At 41.7% G+C, this 19,910-nt stretch overlaps 1 protein-coding gene across 1 annotated transcript in view; it reads right to left on the bottom strand.

The window, feature by feature from the left end:
• LOC132404996 (A disintegrin and metalloproteinase with thrombospondin motifs 12-like) overlaps positions 1–19,910 on the bottom strand; it is a 626,192-nt gene that overhangs the window by 392,597 nt on the left and 213,685 nt on the right. Inside the window, exons 4-5 of the mRNA XM_059989657.1 lie at positions 17,201–17,397; positions 5,989–6,072 (exon numbers count right to left, since the gene is read on the bottom strand). Of these exons, the coding sequence (XP_059845640.1) occupies positions 5,989–6,072; positions 17,201–17,397 (281 nt within the window). The remainder of the gene's footprint in view (positions 1–5,988; positions 6,073–17,200; positions 17,398–19,910) is intronic.

Raw genomic sequence — 19,910 nt, 5'->3', positions numbered from 1 at the left:
GAGCAGGCTTGAGGGGCCAATTGGCCTACTCCTGCTCCTATCTCTTACGTTCTTATGTTCAGTGTATTTTAGTTTTATTTGGATAAGCAATACAATTTTACAAAGAATAAATCCTGCCACCATCAATGAGTAAATGTCAATTTCTAACACTGAGGTAAAGTGTCAAATTAAAGATGTTAGGTATGGAACGCAATCAAAGGACAAGTTTTGCCTTCTGGACAGGAACGAAGGATTTTTCTCGTAACATAAGTAAGTACACTCAGACATCAAAGGTTTCCACAGTCTACATATTTGCTTAAAGCATTATTTTTTAATATTTCTTACACCTCAAATATTTCCATTATAGAAACATATCTCTTGCTTCACTTCTCTTGCATTATACCTTCACTGCAATTAACCCTTGAATCCGAGTAGTTGATCTGGACTGAGTACACTTACTCTGTATTTGGAAAGGTGGTCTTACCTTCAGCCTGATTTACTCCTTTCATAGTGAATATATATTTCAATATATCTCTCTAATTCTGTATTACATTTTGTAAAGACATTTAATTTCCACTTGTGTGTCTAGGAATAGGGTTTCACTATCCTTTGACCTTACAAACATGTGTTTCACATGATCCACTTTGATCTCCAAAAAGAAATTACCAGTACTGAAAAAATTACTGAACCGAGCAAAATACATCACAGATAATTCTGTGGCATTCTGAACACTGCACTAAAACAGGATTTACCATCTTACAGCTGATGCCTGAATGCCTGCTTTTGAGGCAATCAGGCCTTAAAAGTATCTCTCTCCATGGCAACCAATGACCAACTGCAGCAAAGTTTGCCTTGGAGATAAGGGAAAACATAGGGGGAGAGATGGAAGTAGCATTCTCCAGCATCTGCAGTTACCTCATACATATTGCAATGCACATTAGGAACCTTTCTTCCTAAGTGACCTCAAGCAGTGATATCTACAAAGAGTTCAATCTGTCAGACATCAAAGCATCTGGTGCTGGTCTGCATAACATAGAGCTCTGTGATCTATTGAAAGAACACGGAGCGATGCTTGTACAGAAGAACTAAGGCTTTAAAGAGGATAGAAAAGTGAAATATTATAGCTCAATGGGAACTGATTTAGTTGTGTCTCTGCTGAACTGGTGAGGAGTTCTCCTTGTTTTCAGTGGCTAATAAATAAAAGTTGTAAATTGCATCTAAAAGCACCAATTTGCTTTGGTGATTGTGGAAATGGTCACTGCACAGGCAATAACATCTTCACCAAAAAAAAAAAATGCATGGAGAGCACCACGCACAAAATGCTGGAGGAACTCAGAATGTTGGGCAGACAGCATCTATGTGACTCCTGATGAAGGGTGTCGGCCCGAAACGTCATCACTACCTCCTCCCATAGATGCTGTCTGGCCTGCTGAGTTCTGCCAGCATTTTGTGTTTTTAATCACAGAAAGACCATTTATCCCTGCAAGTGGGTCAAACCTCCTCTCCCACCTCGATTCAGAGGACCAAACAGTCATTCCAGGTGAGCCAACACTTCACCTGTGAGACCCGATGTAGAGTGGGGAACTGTTTCATTGAGCATCTTCACTCTGTGCACACAAAAGGCGGGATTTCCCAGTGGGCACCCAGTTCAATTTGACGTTCCATTCCGATATGTAGGTCCATGGCCTCCTCTACAGTCGCAATGAGGCCAAAGTCTGGTTAAAGGAGCGAAACCTCATTTTCTGTCTGGATATCCTCCAACCTCATGGCATGAACATTGATTTCTCCAACTTCTGGCAATTTCTCCCTCCGCCCACTCCTCTTTTTTTCCATTTCCCATTCTGGTTGCCCGCTTACCCGTTCTCTTCTCCTCACCTGTCAATCACCCCCTTCTGGTGTCCGGCCCCCTTCCCTTTCTCCAATGATCCAATATCCTATCAGTTTCCTTCTTCTTAAGCCCTTTGCCTTTTCCACCTATCACCTCCACGCTTCTCACTTCATCGTCCCTAAACCACCAACCCCCTCACCTGGTTTCACCTATCATCTGCCAGTTTGTTCTCCTCCCATTCCCCTCACCTTCTTACTCTGGCTTCTGCTCCTTCTACTCCAGTCCTAATGAATGGTCTAGGCCAGAAACATTGACTCTTTATTCCTCTCCATATATCAGGGGCTCCTAACTTTTGATATGCCATGAACCAATAACTTTAAGCAAGGGGTCTGTGGAGCCCAGGTTGGGAAGCCCTGGTATAGATTCTACCAGACCTGCTGAGTTCATCCAGCACTTTGTGTGTGTTGTTCATGATTTCCAGTATCTGCAGAAACTCCTGCATTTAGGATCTCTCCTTCAGCTCTCCATGAAAGTTTTCAATGATCACCTTCTACATATCAGATTCCAGCACTTGTAGACATTGTATCCGTACTTATGGCCCTCCAACAGTTCACACCAACTTCACACTCACCTCCCTCATCTCCGTTTTCCTTTCTTGTCCGTGTCTGTTTCAAATGATCCCCTGCATGCCTCTGATTTCTAACTCCACCTCTCCACTACCCCAGTTTGGCTTCACCCGCCTCCACCATGTCAGACTACTCTTCCTCTCCTCTTTAAACCAGCTACCCTCCCTCTTAACTCCTAGTCTTGTTCAACCAAAATTTCAAAAATTCCTCTCCTCCACAGATGCTGCTGAGTTCACTGGGCGGTTTGCTTCTTCCTCTAGATTCCAGTATCTGCAGTCTCTTGGGCCTCCTGGTACATAACTGATGCTGGGCAAGCATTACCTGTGCAAAAGGGAACTGGGTTTAGAAATAGCTGAGTCCATTTTGCCAGCATGATCTAACCCACCAAAAAACTGCATTCACGCTCAGTGTAATTATCACTGAATAGCAAGGGAGTGTAGAGGGTGGCACGGTGGTTTGTGTAGTACTTTACAGCTCCAGCTTTAAGATGAGAGTTCAAATCCCATTGCAGTCTAAAAGGAGCCTGTATGTTCTCCCCATGACCATATATGGTTTTCTTGCAGGTGCTCTGGTCTCCTCCCACATTCCAGATATGTATGGATTAGGGTTAATAAGTTCTGGACATGCTACGCTGCTGCCAGGATCCACGGTGACACTTGTGGGCTACCCCCAGCTCATCCTTGAATTGTGTTGGTCGTTGAAGCAAAATGACAAATTTCACTGTCTGTGTCAATGTCTCAATGTGCATGTGACAATTAAAGCTCACCTTTAACAAACCACAACTTAGTAGAGACTTGACTTGGGTGTCGCAAGGGCAGGATTGGTTGCTTCACATTCTAGGGCTTAGATGCCTCAAGAGGAGTAAGGAGTGATGTAAAAGAGGAGGAGGAATGGTATTACTAACAAGGAATGGCATCACTGCGGCAGAAAGGGAGGATGCCATGGACGGATCATCTACTGACTCAGTGATGGATAGTTGTTAGAAACAGGAAGGGAGAAATTACTCAATTGGAAGTATTCTATAGCCTCTGCCCCTCTCATCAATAGGTTCAGGGGCACTCAGATAACAACAAATCGTTTTTGTGTGAGTTACTTTGGAGTATTGCATTCAGTTCTGGTCTCCTCACTGTAGGAAGGATATGGAAGCACTAGAGGGGTGCTGAGGAGATTTACCAGGATATTTACTGGGTTAGAGAATGTGTCTCCTGACAAAAGGCTCAGCAAACTTGAGCTTTTCGTCTTGTTGTGACAAGGTGACTGGATAGAGGCGTACAAGATTATGAGAGGCATAGATGGAGTGGAGAGACAACACCTTTCTCCCAGGGCAGCAATGGTCAACACCAGATAACATCCTTTTAAGGTGGATGGAGGTTTAGGAGGAGTGTCAGAGGTAGATTTTTATATAGAGAGTGGTGGGAGTATGAAACACATTGCCAGGTATAGTGGTAGAGGCGGATACTTTATGGACACGTAAATTGCTCTTAAATGGGCATCTGGATGAAAATAAAATGGAAGATTATGTGCTGAGTAGGAGGAAAGTGTTGGATTAATTATGCAGTAGGTTTACATAGGTCAGCACTACATCTCAGATGTGCTGTACTGTTCTATGTTCGAGTAAAACTACAGCAAGAAGAAGCATTAATTCAACATTAGCTTAAGTGGTGACTAATCAGATATTATGTTATTATCACAGCCTTCATACCATTCCTGAAGTTCCAATTAAAGCTGAGATTCTTCCCATTCAGCTTCCACACACTCCAAGACTTAATCCCATAAGGGACTGACATTTAAGCAGCTGGAAACTAAATTAATGATTTGTTTAATTACACTCCAGCTCTAACCATGGGACACATTGGGGTATAAATGTACTGCCCATGATGACTAGAACGTGTGTTTACAGATTTGGCTAAGTGTAGTTTTGTTGCACAGACCACTTTGTGCATTGCACAAATGGACATTTTATAGAAAGATTTCTTCAGAGATTTCTCACTGCTGGAAAATTATGAAATTGACCATTGCTTTTAGAAAATGCATAAAACTTGCTGCATTGCTGCATTGATTTGTTTTAAATATATGCTTAATTTATTTCAAGTTAATGAAAATATTTATAACAGTTTGTTTGATACACAGCCTCAATAAAAGGACAGAGTGATAGTTGTAGAGTCTGGGGCACAGCCTCAAAGTACAAGGGCACCCCTTTAGAACAGAGATTAGGAGGAATTTTTTTAGCCAGAGAATGGTGAATCTGTGAAATTCATTCACAGCTGACTGTGGAGGCCAAGTCATTGGGTATTTACAGCAGAGTTTGATAGATGCTTTAATAGTCAGGGCACAATGGAATATGGGGAGAAGTAGGAGATTGGGGCAGAGAGGGAAATAGATCAGTATGGAACAGACTTGATGTGCCAAATGGCCTGATTTTGCTCCTGTATCTTCTGGTCTTATGGTCATATTCTTCAAATATTATTCTGATTTCCTGTTTTGCTTATCAAATACCATATGACAGCTGGCAAGCATTCCATGTTACACTCAGAAACAATCAGGGGCATCCAATCACAAACAAAAGAAAATCTGCAGATGTTGGAAATCCAAGTAACACACACAAAATACTGGAGGAATTCAGCAGGCCCGGCAGTATCTGGAGAAAAAGTACTGTCGACGTTTCAGGCCCAAACCCTTCGGCAGGACAAATCAGGGGAACATTAGGTATAGGTTCCTTGAAGTAGCATTACTGAGAAGAAAATGATTTTTAATTAACAATAGAGTGGCAGTACAATTGAGTAGTGGTGAGTGTAATGCTATTACATAACCACTAAATAACCATCTTCAATTCCGTCACCTATGTAAAAAGTTTTTTATGTTCTCCCTGTGACCGCATGGGTTTCTCCAGGTCCTCCACTTTCCTCTCACCTTCCAAAGACATAGAACATAGAACAGTACAGCACTGGAACAGGCCATTCAGCCCACAATGTTGTGCTGAACCACCTAAAAAGCAAATCAAAAATATCCGAACACTAATCCCTCTTACCTACACCATGTCCATATCCCTCCATCTTCCTTATATCCATGTGCCTATTCAAACATCTCTTAAAAGCTTCTAATAGATTTGCCTCCACCACCATACCAGGCAGCACACCCCAAACGTCCACGACTATCTGAGTAAAACTTGCCCCTCACATCCCCCTTGATGTACGAATGGGTGGGTTAATTGGTCACATGGCTGTAACTGGGCAACACAAGCTCATTGGCCCCAAAAGGCTGTATTTCTAAATAAAAAATGAACCTGGATCTCTAAAATATAAATAATGTAACAATTCAGAACTGAGAAAAACATATTCAGAAATGCAATCCTCAATAAAATGTCAAGACCTACAGCGTCCAAGAGATTACATTTTTAAAAAAGGCAGATAATTAATAATTGTTCCTTTGAGTTTAATTCAAACATAAATTATTGATTTAAAGTTATCTTTAGAAACTACACACATTTATTTCAAAACCTAATTTGATTAAATAAATAGTTGAAACGAACAAAAATTTAAGTAAGAATACAAGTACCTCTTCTTCCTCCAGTAAAATGAGTCTCACCAACACGATGTGAATAGCATTGCCGATACTGGGATCATGGAACAGGCTTGCAACCTATGGCAATGTCATGAGAGAGAAATTAATTGGCTCTTCAATTCAGAACCCTAACACAGATTGAAACACATTTGGCTTTATGGAATTGTTATTCAGTCACTGCTTCCTCACCTTAACCTTAATTAATGAATGACTGGCATTCTATTTCTTGCATGAGTTCCATGGCATTGTTTTGCCTTCCACATCTTATTACAAATACAATATAGTATAACAGCAGATTGAGCCCTTCTCAAGCATCAATCTACAAGAATTCATATTTAACGGGCATGCATATGAGGAGACTCATATGGTTGGATTTTGTCATTTCAAACTTCTACCATCACCACCCCTGAATGACATCACCAATGTCAGCAAGAGCAAGGAACTGTTTATAAATTTCAGCAGAGCGGAACCAGAGATCCAGGAGCCAGTCCTCATTAGAGGATCAGATGTGGAGAGGGTTAACAAGCCTAAATTCCTGGGTGTTACAATTACAGAGGGCTTGTTCTGGACGCAGCACAATTGCAAAAAAAAAACACTACTTTCTTAGGAATCTGCAGAGATTTGGAATGACACCTAAAACTTTGACAAACTTCTACAGATGTGCAATGGAGAGTGTATTGGCTGGCTGCATCACAGTGTGGTACGGAAACAGCAATGCCTTTGAATGGAAAATCCTTCAAAAGGTAGTGGATTCAAGCCAGTACATCATGGGTAAAGCCCTTCCAATCTCTGAGCACATCTACATGAAATGCTAGTCACAGGAAAGCAGCATCCATCATCAGAGATCCCCACCACCCAAGTCATGCTCTCCTCTCACCGCTGCTATCAGGTAGAAGGTTCAAAAGCCTCAGGACTTGCTCCACAGGTTTAAGAACAGTTATTACCCCTCAACCATCAGGCTCTTGAATAAAAGCTGATAACTACACTCACTTGCCGCTTATTGAGATGTTCCTATAACCAATGATCTCACTTGAAGGACTCTCTATCTCATTACTTTGTGTTCTCATTATTTTTAGATATTTATTTATATTAGCATTTGCACAGTTTGTGGTCTTCTACACACTGGCTGATCTTTTATTGATCCTGTTATAGTTATTATTCTATAGATTAACCCACTATGCTCACAGGAAAATGAAAATGATTGTATTTGGTGACATGTATGTATTTTGATAATTAAATTTAATTTGAACTTTGAAAAGGCAAAAAGGCAACATCTATCTTTAAGGACTTCCACCAGCTAGGGCATGCTCTCTTCTCATTGCTGCCACTAGGAATGAGGTACAGGAGCCTGAGGACACACAACATTTAAAGAACTACTTCCTCCCCTCTGCCATCAGACTTCTGAACAGTTTATGAATCCATGAGCTCTACCCTCACTATTTTGCTCTCTTTTTGCATAAGTTATTTACATTTATATATTTCTTATTGTAACTTATAGTAGTTTTTTTTATATATTGCACGTTACTATTGCCACAAAACCACAAATTTCACAACATATGTCAGTGATAATAAACCTTATTTTGCATATGATTCTTCCAACAAAAAAACACATTTGCACTTTCCAATATAGTAAAAAAAATTCTAGTCACTTCTTAGGTGCTTAATCAAACAAAATCTGACACTCAACACATAGCACTTAATTATAAAGCATCTCACAGTAAGAAAGAGAAATGGAGAGATGGAGGGATTCCTAATTCTTTCTTGTCCTTTAAGAATAGACATCAATAATGAAAGAATCAATATCTGTGATGCTTAAGAGCCCATCGCTTGCAAAGAGAATATCAAGCATAAAACATCCAACACAGAGCATGAAACATCCATTGGGTGGCTTATTAGCATAGTATCAATACCAGTGGCCCAGGTTCAATTCCTACTGCTGTCTATAAGGAGCCTGTACATTCTCCCCATGACCATGTGAGATTCCTCCGGGGGCTCTGGTTTCCTTCCACCATCCAAAAACATACCGATTGGTACATTGTCCCATGATTAAGCTAGGACTAAATCAGGGATTGCTGTTAAGCATGGCTTGAAGGACCAGAAGGGCCAATTCTATGCTGCAAATCTATAAAAAAATAAACAACAGTACAGCACAGTACAAGCCCCTCAGAGCATAATGTTGTGCATAGTTTTTTACCTACTCTAAGGTCAATCTAACCCTTCCCTCCCAGATGGCCCCTCATATTAGCCATTTCCACCCTAGGAAATGAGGAAAAAGCCTCTGGCTGTCCATTCAATCTATACCATTTATCATCTTGTACATCTCAGTCAACTCATGCCTCATCTACCTTCGCTCCAAAGAGAAATGCCAAATAACCAAGCAGACATGTTTCCATTTTACCATGGAATGTGGATGTTACTGGCATATCAGGCTGGACTACCCCTTTAATTACAAATTGAGTAGTTTGCTGGGTCATTTTGTAAACCAGTTAGGATTTAACTACATGTCTATAGACACACACAGGTCAGAGCTGGGGTATGTGCATCTGAGAAAATGATTGATTAGGAATGGGCAGCATGGCTCTGTGCATGGGAGATCATGTTATTGTGGGCCAGACTGAGTCTTCTGATGACGTGGCGAAGAAAGTCAATAAGGAAAATGCAAGCAGGCTTTTTCCACCAAGATTGGGTGCGACAACAACCAGAGGTCATGGGTTCAGGGTGAAAGGTGAAAGGTTTAAGGGGAACATGAGGGGAAACTTCTTCACTCAGAGGATTGTGACAGTGAGGAACGAGCTGCCAGCACAAGTGGCACCTATAAGCATGATTTCAAAATTTATGACAAGTTGTGATAAGTACATGGATGATAGGGGTATGGAGGGCTATGGACCCGGTGAAAGTCAATGGCAGTAGGCAGTTTTGCATGGACTACATGGGCTGAAACACCTGTTTTTATGCTGTACTTCTCTATGACCATGACAGGACAGCAGATGTGGTGTCTGGACTCCAGTGAGACCTTTGATCAAGTTTCAATGTTATGCTGGTCTGGAAGATTGGCTTGATGATGGAACCAGAGACTGGAGGCCCTTGACGAGTGGTGTATTTCATGGGCAGGTGCAGGGCCCAGTACCATCTGTCATTCATATCCGCAACCTAAATAAGGATCTGGAAGGCATGATAGAAGATTCTCTATCGTCTTGGATGAGATACAGGAATGAGCAGACCCAAGAATGGCTTGTTCCCTGTGGCTGTCAGACTTCCAAACCAATCATCCCTTCCCGGTGGTCTTGCCAATGTATAAGATTCCCTCGGTTATTCTGAGATTGTCAAGCCAGTGTTTCCATTTTGCACTACTTCAGGCTGCACTGCCATCGGTAAAACGATTCTGTTGTGTTGTATTTATTGTTGCATTTATCATTGCCAGGTCTACTCTGTACTCTAAGTGTTTCGTACGAGCAATGAATTTCACTGCTCCCTGGAGTATGTGACAATGAACTAGGCTGAATCTGAATCAGTTATTATCATTAATGAATTTTATGACATCTATTAAAACTGAGCCCTTTCCACTCCATGGATGTACATCACCATGTTAGGTGACATCCCTAAGGCCTGAACTGGTGCATTGCATATTAAACACGTAATATAGTACCACATAAAAGATTATAAATATGTTTATAAGATCACAATGTAAATGAGGAATGAATCCAACATTATCTGCATCCCTCAGCAGTGTGCATTCTTGTCACATTCAGTTCAACTCTGAGTGAGCTCAGAACTTGTAACAAACAGCAGGATACATGGATTCTTGTTCAAAGATTCAATGGTTCATTTTTGACAATGTATGCATGCAATATACAGCTCTGAGTTTCTTCTTCCCCAGATAGCCACAAAACAAAGAAAAATCACAGTTCAAAGAGAAACAACAAACCCACCCCTCGTGACAAAAAAAAACGGCAAAATGATCATCAAACCCCAAACCCCTCTATTTCCCTGCACAAAGGACAAAAAGAACATCAGCACTCAATCCACAACCCCCTCCCTGCATGAAACTTAACAACAGCAACTCACTCACACAAAAAATGCAACAAAAACATTGATCCCCTCCCCCCAATCGCCCTACCCTGCACAAAAACACATTAAAAACATCAGCCGCTGTGCATGTGAATCATCATTCACATACACAGGCACATACTGACGAATTATGACACTACAACTACTAGGCCATTAATAAAAAGGATTTCCCTCATTAGGGAAAGCAGCTTCAGGAGGATGGCAAGGTCCTTGTAAAGCAGCGTAATCAAAAATCTCACCCACCCTGGACTCTTTCATTGGACAGGAGATATAGAAGCCTGAAAGCACACACCACCAGGCTCTAAGACAGCTTCTTGAGGGTGGCTCAGTAGTGGAACAGTTAGCATAACGCTTTAAGCACCAGTGAACCAGGTTCAATACTGCCACTGTCAGTGAGGATTCATCCATGACTGTACGAGTTTCCTCCAAGTGTGCTGGTTTCCTCCGCATTCCACAGACTTATGGGTTGGTAGGGAGGGAGAGAGTGCCCAAAAGACCAGATCAAATGCCCAACCAGGGCAGCAGACTGATGGCCAAGGGCAGATTGAAATGATTATGCCTCAAGAAGCAAAAAATACAACGTTATTGTCAGTACAATGAAGGGCAAGTCAGTTAATAAGGTAAAAACAGGACGTTATACCGTCATACAGTGTAAAATCAGGCCTTTCTACCCACTCTGTATGTGTTGACTGCCAAGCACACAGTCAAAGTTCAAAGTAAATTTATTATCAAAGTACATGTATCTCACTATACACCCAGAGATTCATTTTCTTGTGGGCATTCTCAGTAAGTCAGAACAGAATCACCACCCAACAGGTTGGACAAACAGCCAATGTGCAGTATACATTGTATTTATATATTTAAAACAAATTGTATTAAAATGAGCAAGTACGAAAGAAAAAAGTAAATAAATAGATCGATAGAAAGAAAAATTGAGAACATGAGATGAAGAGCCCCATATGTTGTAGGAACAGTTCAGTGATGGGGCAATGTCACAAGCCGGATGAGTGAGAGGTAATAACTCTTCCTGAACCTAGTGATGTGAGTCCTGAGGCTCCTGTACCTACTTCCTGATGACAACAGTGAGAAGAGAGCATGACCTGGGTTGCTGCAGTCCTTGATTACGGATGATGGTTTCCTATGACAGTACTCCATATAGAGGTGCTCAATGGTGGGGAGGGCTTCACCTGTAATGGACTGGGCTTACCTACCATCTTTTATAGGATCTTACTTTTTGTAACATCAATAAGCTATATAACCTGGGTCCCTGTACCTCCCTCTGCAACTGGACCCACAAACTGTGCGGACTGGTGATAATATCTCCGCATCACTGACAATCAATACTGGTGCACCACAGGGGTGTGTGCTTGGACCATTGCTCTACTCTCTCTACACCCATGACTGTGTGGCTAGGCATAGCTCAAATTCAATCTATAAATTTGCTGATTATAAAGCCATTGTTAGTAGAATCTCAGATGGAGATCAGAGAGTGTACCAGCTAGTTGAGTGGTGTTGGAACAACAACCTGGCACTCAATGTCAGTAAGACAAAAGAGCTGATTGTGGACTTCCAGGAGGGTAAGATGAGAAAACATGAACCAATCCTCACAGAGGAATCAGAGGTAGAGAGAGTGAGCAATTTCAAGATCCTGGGTGTCAAGATCTTTGAGGATCCAACCTGATCCCAACATATTGATGCGGCAATAAAGAATGCAAGACAGAGGCTATATTTCATTATGGGTTTGAAGGGATTTGGTTTGTCACTTAAATCAATTGCAGATTTCTATAGATGCACCGTGGACAGCAATCTAACTGACTGCATCACTATCTAGTATGGAAGGGCTACTGCACATGATCAGGAAAAGCTACAGAAGTTGTCAAAATAGGCAGCTCTATCTTAGGTACTAGCTCCTGTTCAAGGAGCGGTGCCTCAGAAAGCCAACGTCAATTATTAAAGACCACCATTACCCAGGATGTGCCCTCTTCTCATTGCTACCATCAGGTAGGAGATACAGAAGCCTGAAGGGACTCACTCAGCAGACTCAGGAACAGCTTCTTCCCCTCTGACATATAATTGCTAATTTGACATTGAACACATGAACATTACCTCACTATTTTAAATATATCATTTCTGTTTTTGCACTATTTTTTATCTAATATACACATATATACTTAACTATAATTGATTTACTTATTTCTTTTCCTTTTATATTATCATGTATTGCATTGAAATGCTGCTGCTAAGTTAACAAATTTCACAACACATGCCGGTGATAATAAACCTGATTCAGATTCTGAATTTGAACTTGAACGTGTTTAAATCTTACATCTGTCCCACAATGTGAGGGAGGAAAAATCCTTGTGTTATGACTCCATCACAATGTACAGACATGTGAATTTAAAACTAATGACTTGTAGAAAGAAGCTGTCGCATAGCCTGTTGGTCCTGGCTTTAATGCTGTGGTACTGTTTGCCAGACAGAAGCAGCTGAAATAGTTAATAGTTGGGGATGACTGGTGTCCCTGCTGATCTTCCAGGTCTTCTTTCTGCACCTGCTGCTGTAAATGACCTCAATGGAGGGAAGTTCACATCCACAGATGTACTGGGCTGTCCGTACCACTCTCTGCAGTGCCCGACGATCAAGGTGGTGCAGTTCCTGTACCAGGCAGTGATACAGCCAGTCAGGATGCTCTCAATGGTGCCCTTGTAGAAGATCTTGAGGATTTGGGGGCCCATGCTGAACTCCAATTACCTGAGGTGGAAGAGACACTGTTGTGCTTTTTTTGCCACACAGCCGGTATGTACAGTCCAGGTGAGATCTTCAGTGAAGTGTATACCGAGGAACAAGAAACTACTCACCCTCTCATCTGTAGTCCCATTGATGCTGATATCAGGACATGCCTGCCTCCATTTCTTCTGTAATCCACAATCAGCTCTCTTTTTCTTTGGACATTGAGGGAGAGGTTGGTATCCTGGTCACACTGTGTCAGGGTGTCAACCTCTCCCGTGCAGGTTGTGTCATCGCTGCTAGAAATAAGGCCGATCTATGTCGTGTCATCTGCAAATTTGATCAGCATATTGGAGCTGTGTGTGGCAGCACAGTCATGAATGTAAATGGAGTAGAGGAGGGGACTCAAGACACAACCTTGGGTCAGAGGTGCAGAGGTGAGGGAGCCCATACTTACCACCTGTCGGTGATCTGATCGGAAGTCTAGGATCCAAGGCAGGATGCAGACCGAGCTTCCTATCAAGTCTGGAGGGAATTATGGTATTGAAGACCAGGAACAGCATTATGATACTGGTTCTAATTCTGATTTTCTGTTCAGGGGCACTGGTGTTTCCACCCCATGCTGTGATGCAACCAGTCAATATATTCTCCATCACACATCAATAGATAGTTTGTCAAAGTTTTAGATACTATGCAAATTTTTGCAAGCCTCTAAGGAAGCCCCTAGAGGGCTATGGGTAAGCCTAGGTAGTTCTAAGGTAAGGACATGTTCAGCACAGCTTTGTGGGCCGAAGGGCCTGTATTGTACTGTAGGTTTTCTATGTTTCTATGAATTAAAGGTGCTGTGGTATTTTCTTTGCAATTGCACCTGCATGTTAGGCCCAGGACAAATCCTCTGAAATGACAACACCGAGGAATTTAAAGCAGCTGATCCTCTCCACCTCTCATATGCTAATGAGAAAGGGCTCACGGACCTCCAGTTTCCTCCTCCTGAAGTTAACAATCTGGTCCCTGACATTGATTGAGAGGTTGTTGTTGAGGGACATTTTCAATCTTCCTCCTCAATGCTGATTCAGCACCACCTTTGATTCAGCCAACGATAATGGCGTCATCAGGAAATTTAGAAACTGCACTGAAGCTGTGCTTAGCCTCAGTCGTAAGTATAAAGCAATTAGAGCAGGGGGCTAAGCAGATAGGTGCACCTGTGCTGATGGAGGTTGTGGAGGAGATGTTGTTGCCAATCCGAACTGACTGGGATCTGCAAGTGAGGAAATTGCTGAATGTCCAGGGTGAATGAAACACTTAATAATGCTGGCTACCTTTCCATGATTCGCTGAGCTGTGACCACAACTCACTGCAGTTTCTTGTGGTCACATGCAGAGCAGTTGCCATATCAAACCATTAATGCATCCAGATAGAATGCTTTCTGTGGTGTATTGATAAAAATTGGTGAATGTCAAACGTCAAAGTAAAATTTACTATCAGAGTACATACATATCACCACATACAATCCTGAGATTCTTTTTCCTGTGGGCAAAGTTAGCCAATCTATAGAACAGTAACTGTTAACAACAATGAAAGTCATAGGTGACATACTATAGTTCTTTAACCTCCTGAGGAAGCAGAGGCACCACTGATCTTTCTTGGCTGTAGTAAGTATGTGGTTGGACCAGCTCAGGCTATTGTCAGTGTTCACTCTGAGGAACCTGAAGCTCTGAATCCTGTCGACCTCAGACAATTAGTTGATGTCAGCAAGGTGTTGCAGGTATTTTTCATAGCATGACCGAAGATGAGGAAAACGGTCTGATTACTATCTAGTGAACACGGTTAGAATGTACCTGTGCTGTTACTGACTGTGGACTTCACTGAGTCCGGCTGTCAGCCTCCAGCCGTAATCTATTTTCCTTGATTCACGTTCCAACATTTTTGCTTACACTAGCCCAGAGACATTTTGTGTCGCCAATTTTTTCTCATGTGTATAAAGGCACAGCACAGTTTTACAAATCCCCTGACCTCTTGTCCTCTGGTATTATCTTATCACTTTTTTTCCTCTGTGACTGTGTTGCTTTTCTCAGGCACTCTTGTTCCATCATATGATGCCATCAGGCAGGAACGTGGAAAGAGATGCTCTCCGGGAAATGTATGGAAGGAAGGTGGCAGATGTTCAGGGATATCTGCGTGGCATTCTGCATGGGTACGTTCCAATGAGACAGGGAAAGGATGGTAGGGTACAGGAACCATGGTGTACAAAGGCTGTTGTAAATCTAGTCAAGAAGAAGAGCTTATGAAAGGTTGAAAAATCTAGGTAATGATAGAGATCTAGAAGATTATAAGGCTAGCAGGAAGGAGCTTAAGAAAGAAATTAGGAGAGCCAGAAGGGGCCATGAGAGGTCTTGGTACACAGGTTTCAGGAAAATCCCAAGGCATTCTACAAATATGTGAAGAGCAAGAGGTTAAGACATGTGAGAATAGGACCAATCGAGTGTGACAGTGGAAGAGTATGTATGGAAGCAAAGGATATAGCAGAGATACTTAATGAGTACGATGTTTCAGTTTTCACTAAGGAAAAGGATCTTAGTGATTGTAAGGATGACTTACAGCAGACTAAAAAGTTTGAGCATGTAGATATTAAGAAAGAAGATGTGCTGGTGCTTTTGGAAAGCATCAAGTTGGATAAGTCACTGGGGCGAGATGAATGAACTGGAGTAGATTGTTGAGCCTCTGGCGATGATCTTTGCATCATCAATGGGGACAAGAGAGGGTCTGCAGGATTGGAGGGTTGCAGATGTTGTTCCTTTATCCAAGAAAGGGAGTAGAGATAGCCCAGGAAATTATAGACCAGTGAGTCTTACTTCAGTGGTTGGTAAGTTAATGGAGAAGATCCTGAGAGACAAGATTTATAGACATTTGAAGAGGTATAATATGATTAGGAATAGTCAGCATGGCTTTGTCAAAGGCAGGTTCTGTCTTACGAGCTTGATTGAATTTTTTGAGGATGTGACTGAACACATTGATGAAGGAAGAGCAGTAGATGTAGTGTATATGGATTTCAGCAAGGCACTTGACAAGGTACCCCATGCAAGGGTTATAGAGAATGTAAGGAGGCATGTAATCCAAGGGGACATTGTTTTGTTGTTCCAGAACTGGCTTGCCCACAGAAGGCAAAGAGTGGCTGTAGATGGGTCATATTCTGCATGAAAGTCAGTGAACAGTTGTGTGCCTCAGGGATCTGTTCTGGGACCCCTACTCTTTGTGATTTTTATAAATGACCTGGATGAGGAAGTGGAGGGATGGGTTAATAAATTTGCTAATGACACAAAGATTGGGGGTGTTGTGGATAGTGTGGAGTTCTGTCAGAGGTTACAACAGGACATTGATAGGAGGCAAAAATGAGCTGGGAAGTGGCAGATGGAGTTCAATCTAGATACGTGTGAAGTGGTTCATTTTGATAGGTTAAATATGATGGCACAATACAGTAGTAATGTATTAATGGTAAGACTCTTGGCAGTGTGGAGAATCAGAGGGATCTTGGGGTCTAAGTCCATAGGACACACAAAGCTGCTGCGCAGGTTGACTCTGTGGTTAAGAAAGCATACAATGCATTAGCCTTCATCAATCGTGGGATTGAGTTTAGGGGCCGAGAGGTAATGTTGCCACTATATAGGATCCTGGTCAGACCCCACTTGGAGTACTGTGCTCAGTTCTGGTCGCCTCACTATAGGAAGGATGTGGAAACCATAGAAAGGGTGCAGAGGAGATTTATGAAGATGTTGCCTGGATTTGGCAACATGCCTTATGAAAACAGGTTGAGTGAACTCGGCCTTTTTTCCTTGAAGTAACGGAGGATGAGAGGTGACCTGATAGAGGTGTATAAAATGAAGAGAGGCTTTGATCATATGGATAGTCAGAGACTTTTTCTCAGGGCTGAAATGGCTAGCACAAAAGAGCACAGTTTTAAGGTGCTTGAAAGTAGGTACAGAGGAGGTGTCAGGGGTAAGTTTTTTACGCAGAGAGTGGTAAGTGCGTGAAATGGGCTGCTGTCAACGGTGGTGGATGCGGATACGATAGGGTCTTTTAAGAGTCTCCTGAACAGGTACATGGAGGTCAGAAAAATAGAGGGCTATGGGTAACCCTTGGTAATTTCTAAGGTAAAGACATGTTTAGCACAGTTCTGTGGGCTGAAGGGCCTGTATCTTGCTATAGGTTTTCTATGCTTCTATGTTTCTAAACAGTCAATGCTTTGGGCCAAATCCCTTTATCGGACTAGAGGTCCTGACGAAGAGTCTCAGCCCGAAACGTAACTGTTTCTTTCCATCCATAGTTGCTGCCTGGTAGGCTTATTGTGCAGAATCACCTATGGATGATTCTATTTCTAGGAAATTACAAGCACACAAAATTCAATTAACCTTACCATATTTATTATAGTAAAGATGTATGACTGCACATTTTCACTGCCATGGTATTCTATCATTTCAGTGTCAGCAACCACCAATGTTTCAACCCATCGTTCTTTGCTGATTGATCGCTGGGAGATTCTGCGTCCTTTCCTATGAATCCCTTCCCATCTCTCTCTCAGTCTCTCTGGCTTCAGGATATTATTGAAAGAATCTGTTAGCAGAGAGAAAAAAAATACATATTAGCAATACACACCTCAGATTTTTAAAATTTATTTCGAGATACAGCATGGTAACATGCCCAATGAGCCTGCGCTGCCCTATTACACCCTGGTCACCAATTAATCTACTAAACAGTACGACTTTGGAATCTGGGAGGAAACTGCAGCACTCGGAGGGTACCCACACACATTTAAACTCCTCGCAGACAGCACTGGGAATTGAACCTGGGTCACTGACTTCTAGTAGCATTATGCTAACCGTTATGCTAATACGGCACTCCTGCCATTCTGTGGAATCCATTGTGTCAATGTTTATGGCTGATCTTTTACCATATTAGCCAATATATCTTTGATTCCATTGATATCTAAAGATATATTGATCTCTGACTTAAATATAATCTGTAGATCAGTATTCACAGTCTTCTGGGTTGTACATTTCAAAGACTCATAACTCTTGGTAATAAAAAGTTGACGTGAAATGTTCACTCTGTTCTTCTCCTCAGTGGTGCTGCCTGGTCTGAAGAAATTTCAGAAAATTTCCAGTTTTATACCATAGTATTCACACTTCAAAAACTCCAACTTCACTCCTGATTCAAGTCTCTCCCCCACTGAGAATTAAACCATTCTTTAACAAGTCACAAACCACACTCAGTGGTCTCTTTACTAGGTACCACCTGTACCTGATAAGGTGGCCAGTGAAGATATATCTGTGGTCACCTGCCGCTGTAGGCCATCCACTTCAGGGTAACACAGGCATTCAAACATACTCTTTTTCACACCACTATTACAACGTGTGATTATGTGAGTTATTGTTATCTTCCTGTCAGCTTGAGCCAGTCTGGCCATTCTCCTCTGATCTCTCTCATTAATAGAACTGCCACCCACTGGAATTTTTCTTTTTTTTACACCATTCTCTGTAAACTCTTAGAGACTGTTGTCTGTGAAAATCCCAAGAGATCAGCATTTTCTAAGAGACCAAAATCACCCCATCTGGCATCAACTATCATTCCACGGTCAAGATAATTTAGATCACATTTCTTCTCCATTGTGGTGTTTGTCTGAACAGCATCTGAACCTCCTTACCATGCTTGCATGCTTCCATGCATTGAGTTGCTGCCATATAATGTTTTTGATTAATATTTGCAGGTGTACTGATAAACAAGGGACTCGGTGTATATGCCTTAAATGCCAAACAGATAGTATATCTTATCAGCCATGATAAAATGGCAGAGCACACTCGATGGGCCAAATGGCCTAATTGTGCTCCTATATCTTATGGTTTTATTGTCTTCCAATTAACTCCAACCAATCCAAAAGCTTATTTGACTATATATTGGTTCACACCAATAGCCTTTGCCCTCAATGAGTCTCATAATATTTTTCAACAAACCTACATTCAAGTCCTGTATTTTATTTCTTCGACTTTTCTTTGCCCTGTGTCTACCCAACTTCCCACATTTCTGTCAGAAGGATGAGAGTGCATCTAACACAACCTGAAAGGCAGGGAAGATGCATCCACAGTTGAATAATTGACAACCAGGGTCAATATTAGCAGAATAAGAGGTAGACTGTTCAGGATTAGAATGAGAAGAAATTTATCCATGAGTCGGTGAATCTTCAACATTTTCTATTCCAGTGAACTGTGGAGACTCAGATGCTCAATTTATGCCAGAGAGAGACTGAGAGATTTGTGGATATCAAGTGAGGTCAGAGATACAGTATAGGGATAGGACAAGGCTACCGTGTTGAAGTGGATCAGAAAAGATCTTAGTGAATAGCAATGCAGGCTCAAAGGACAAGATGGTCAACACCTGCTCCTATTTATTTTACCTTTATGGCCTTTACTCAGTGTCAATAGCCAAATCAGTGCTTTTTCTCCTCTTCACTGATGTTTAATCTAAACTGATTGAAATCTTTTCAGACATGGAATTATAGGATGGACTATTTTACTAAAGCGTAAATTCAGATCAAATGTATGAGACATACTTTCAACTGAAATGTTAGAATAGATTTGGCGATTCAATGTACTCAGTAGGGAGCCATGTTCAAACCTTTGAAATGGAATGCTTCTCCTTATCTTTGCTTCCTGCTGAGAACATGAATTGGGAAATTTACTTTTTAAATGGAAAGGAGTTTAATGTTAACAACAGGGAGGCTGAATATCTACTACCTCCAATCAGCAAACATCAGAAGGACCTTTTAAATGGAGATTTAGTGGCAAGCACTAGAACAAGGATGTAGAGGCCCCCGGTGAAACCCTATCAAGAGTTCTGTACACATTTAATAGTGAGATTAGGGAGGTGTCTGCTGTTAATCTAAATTATGTTGACACCAAGAAAGACAAGACGCTGATCTGCTTGAAGAACTTTATGGTGGATAAATCTCCTGGGTCTGATAGGATATATCCCTAGTTTTTGAGATAGGCAAGACAGAAGACTGCTGGGTCTTTGGGACAGGGGTCTTTGTATCCTTACTAGCAACAGGTGTAAACAGTAACATAGCAACT

The sequence above is a fragment of the Hypanus sabinus genome, chromosome 14 (genome assembly GCF_030144855.1).
Source record: "Hypanus sabinus isolate sHypSab1 chromosome 14, sHypSab1.hap1, whole genome shotgun sequence".
NCBI lineage: Eukaryota > Metazoa > Chordata > Chondrichthyes > Myliobatiformes > Dasyatidae > Hypanus > Hypanus sabinus.
Note: the sequence above shows the minus strand (reverse complement) of the source record. Positions and strands in the feature narration are given on the sequence as shown.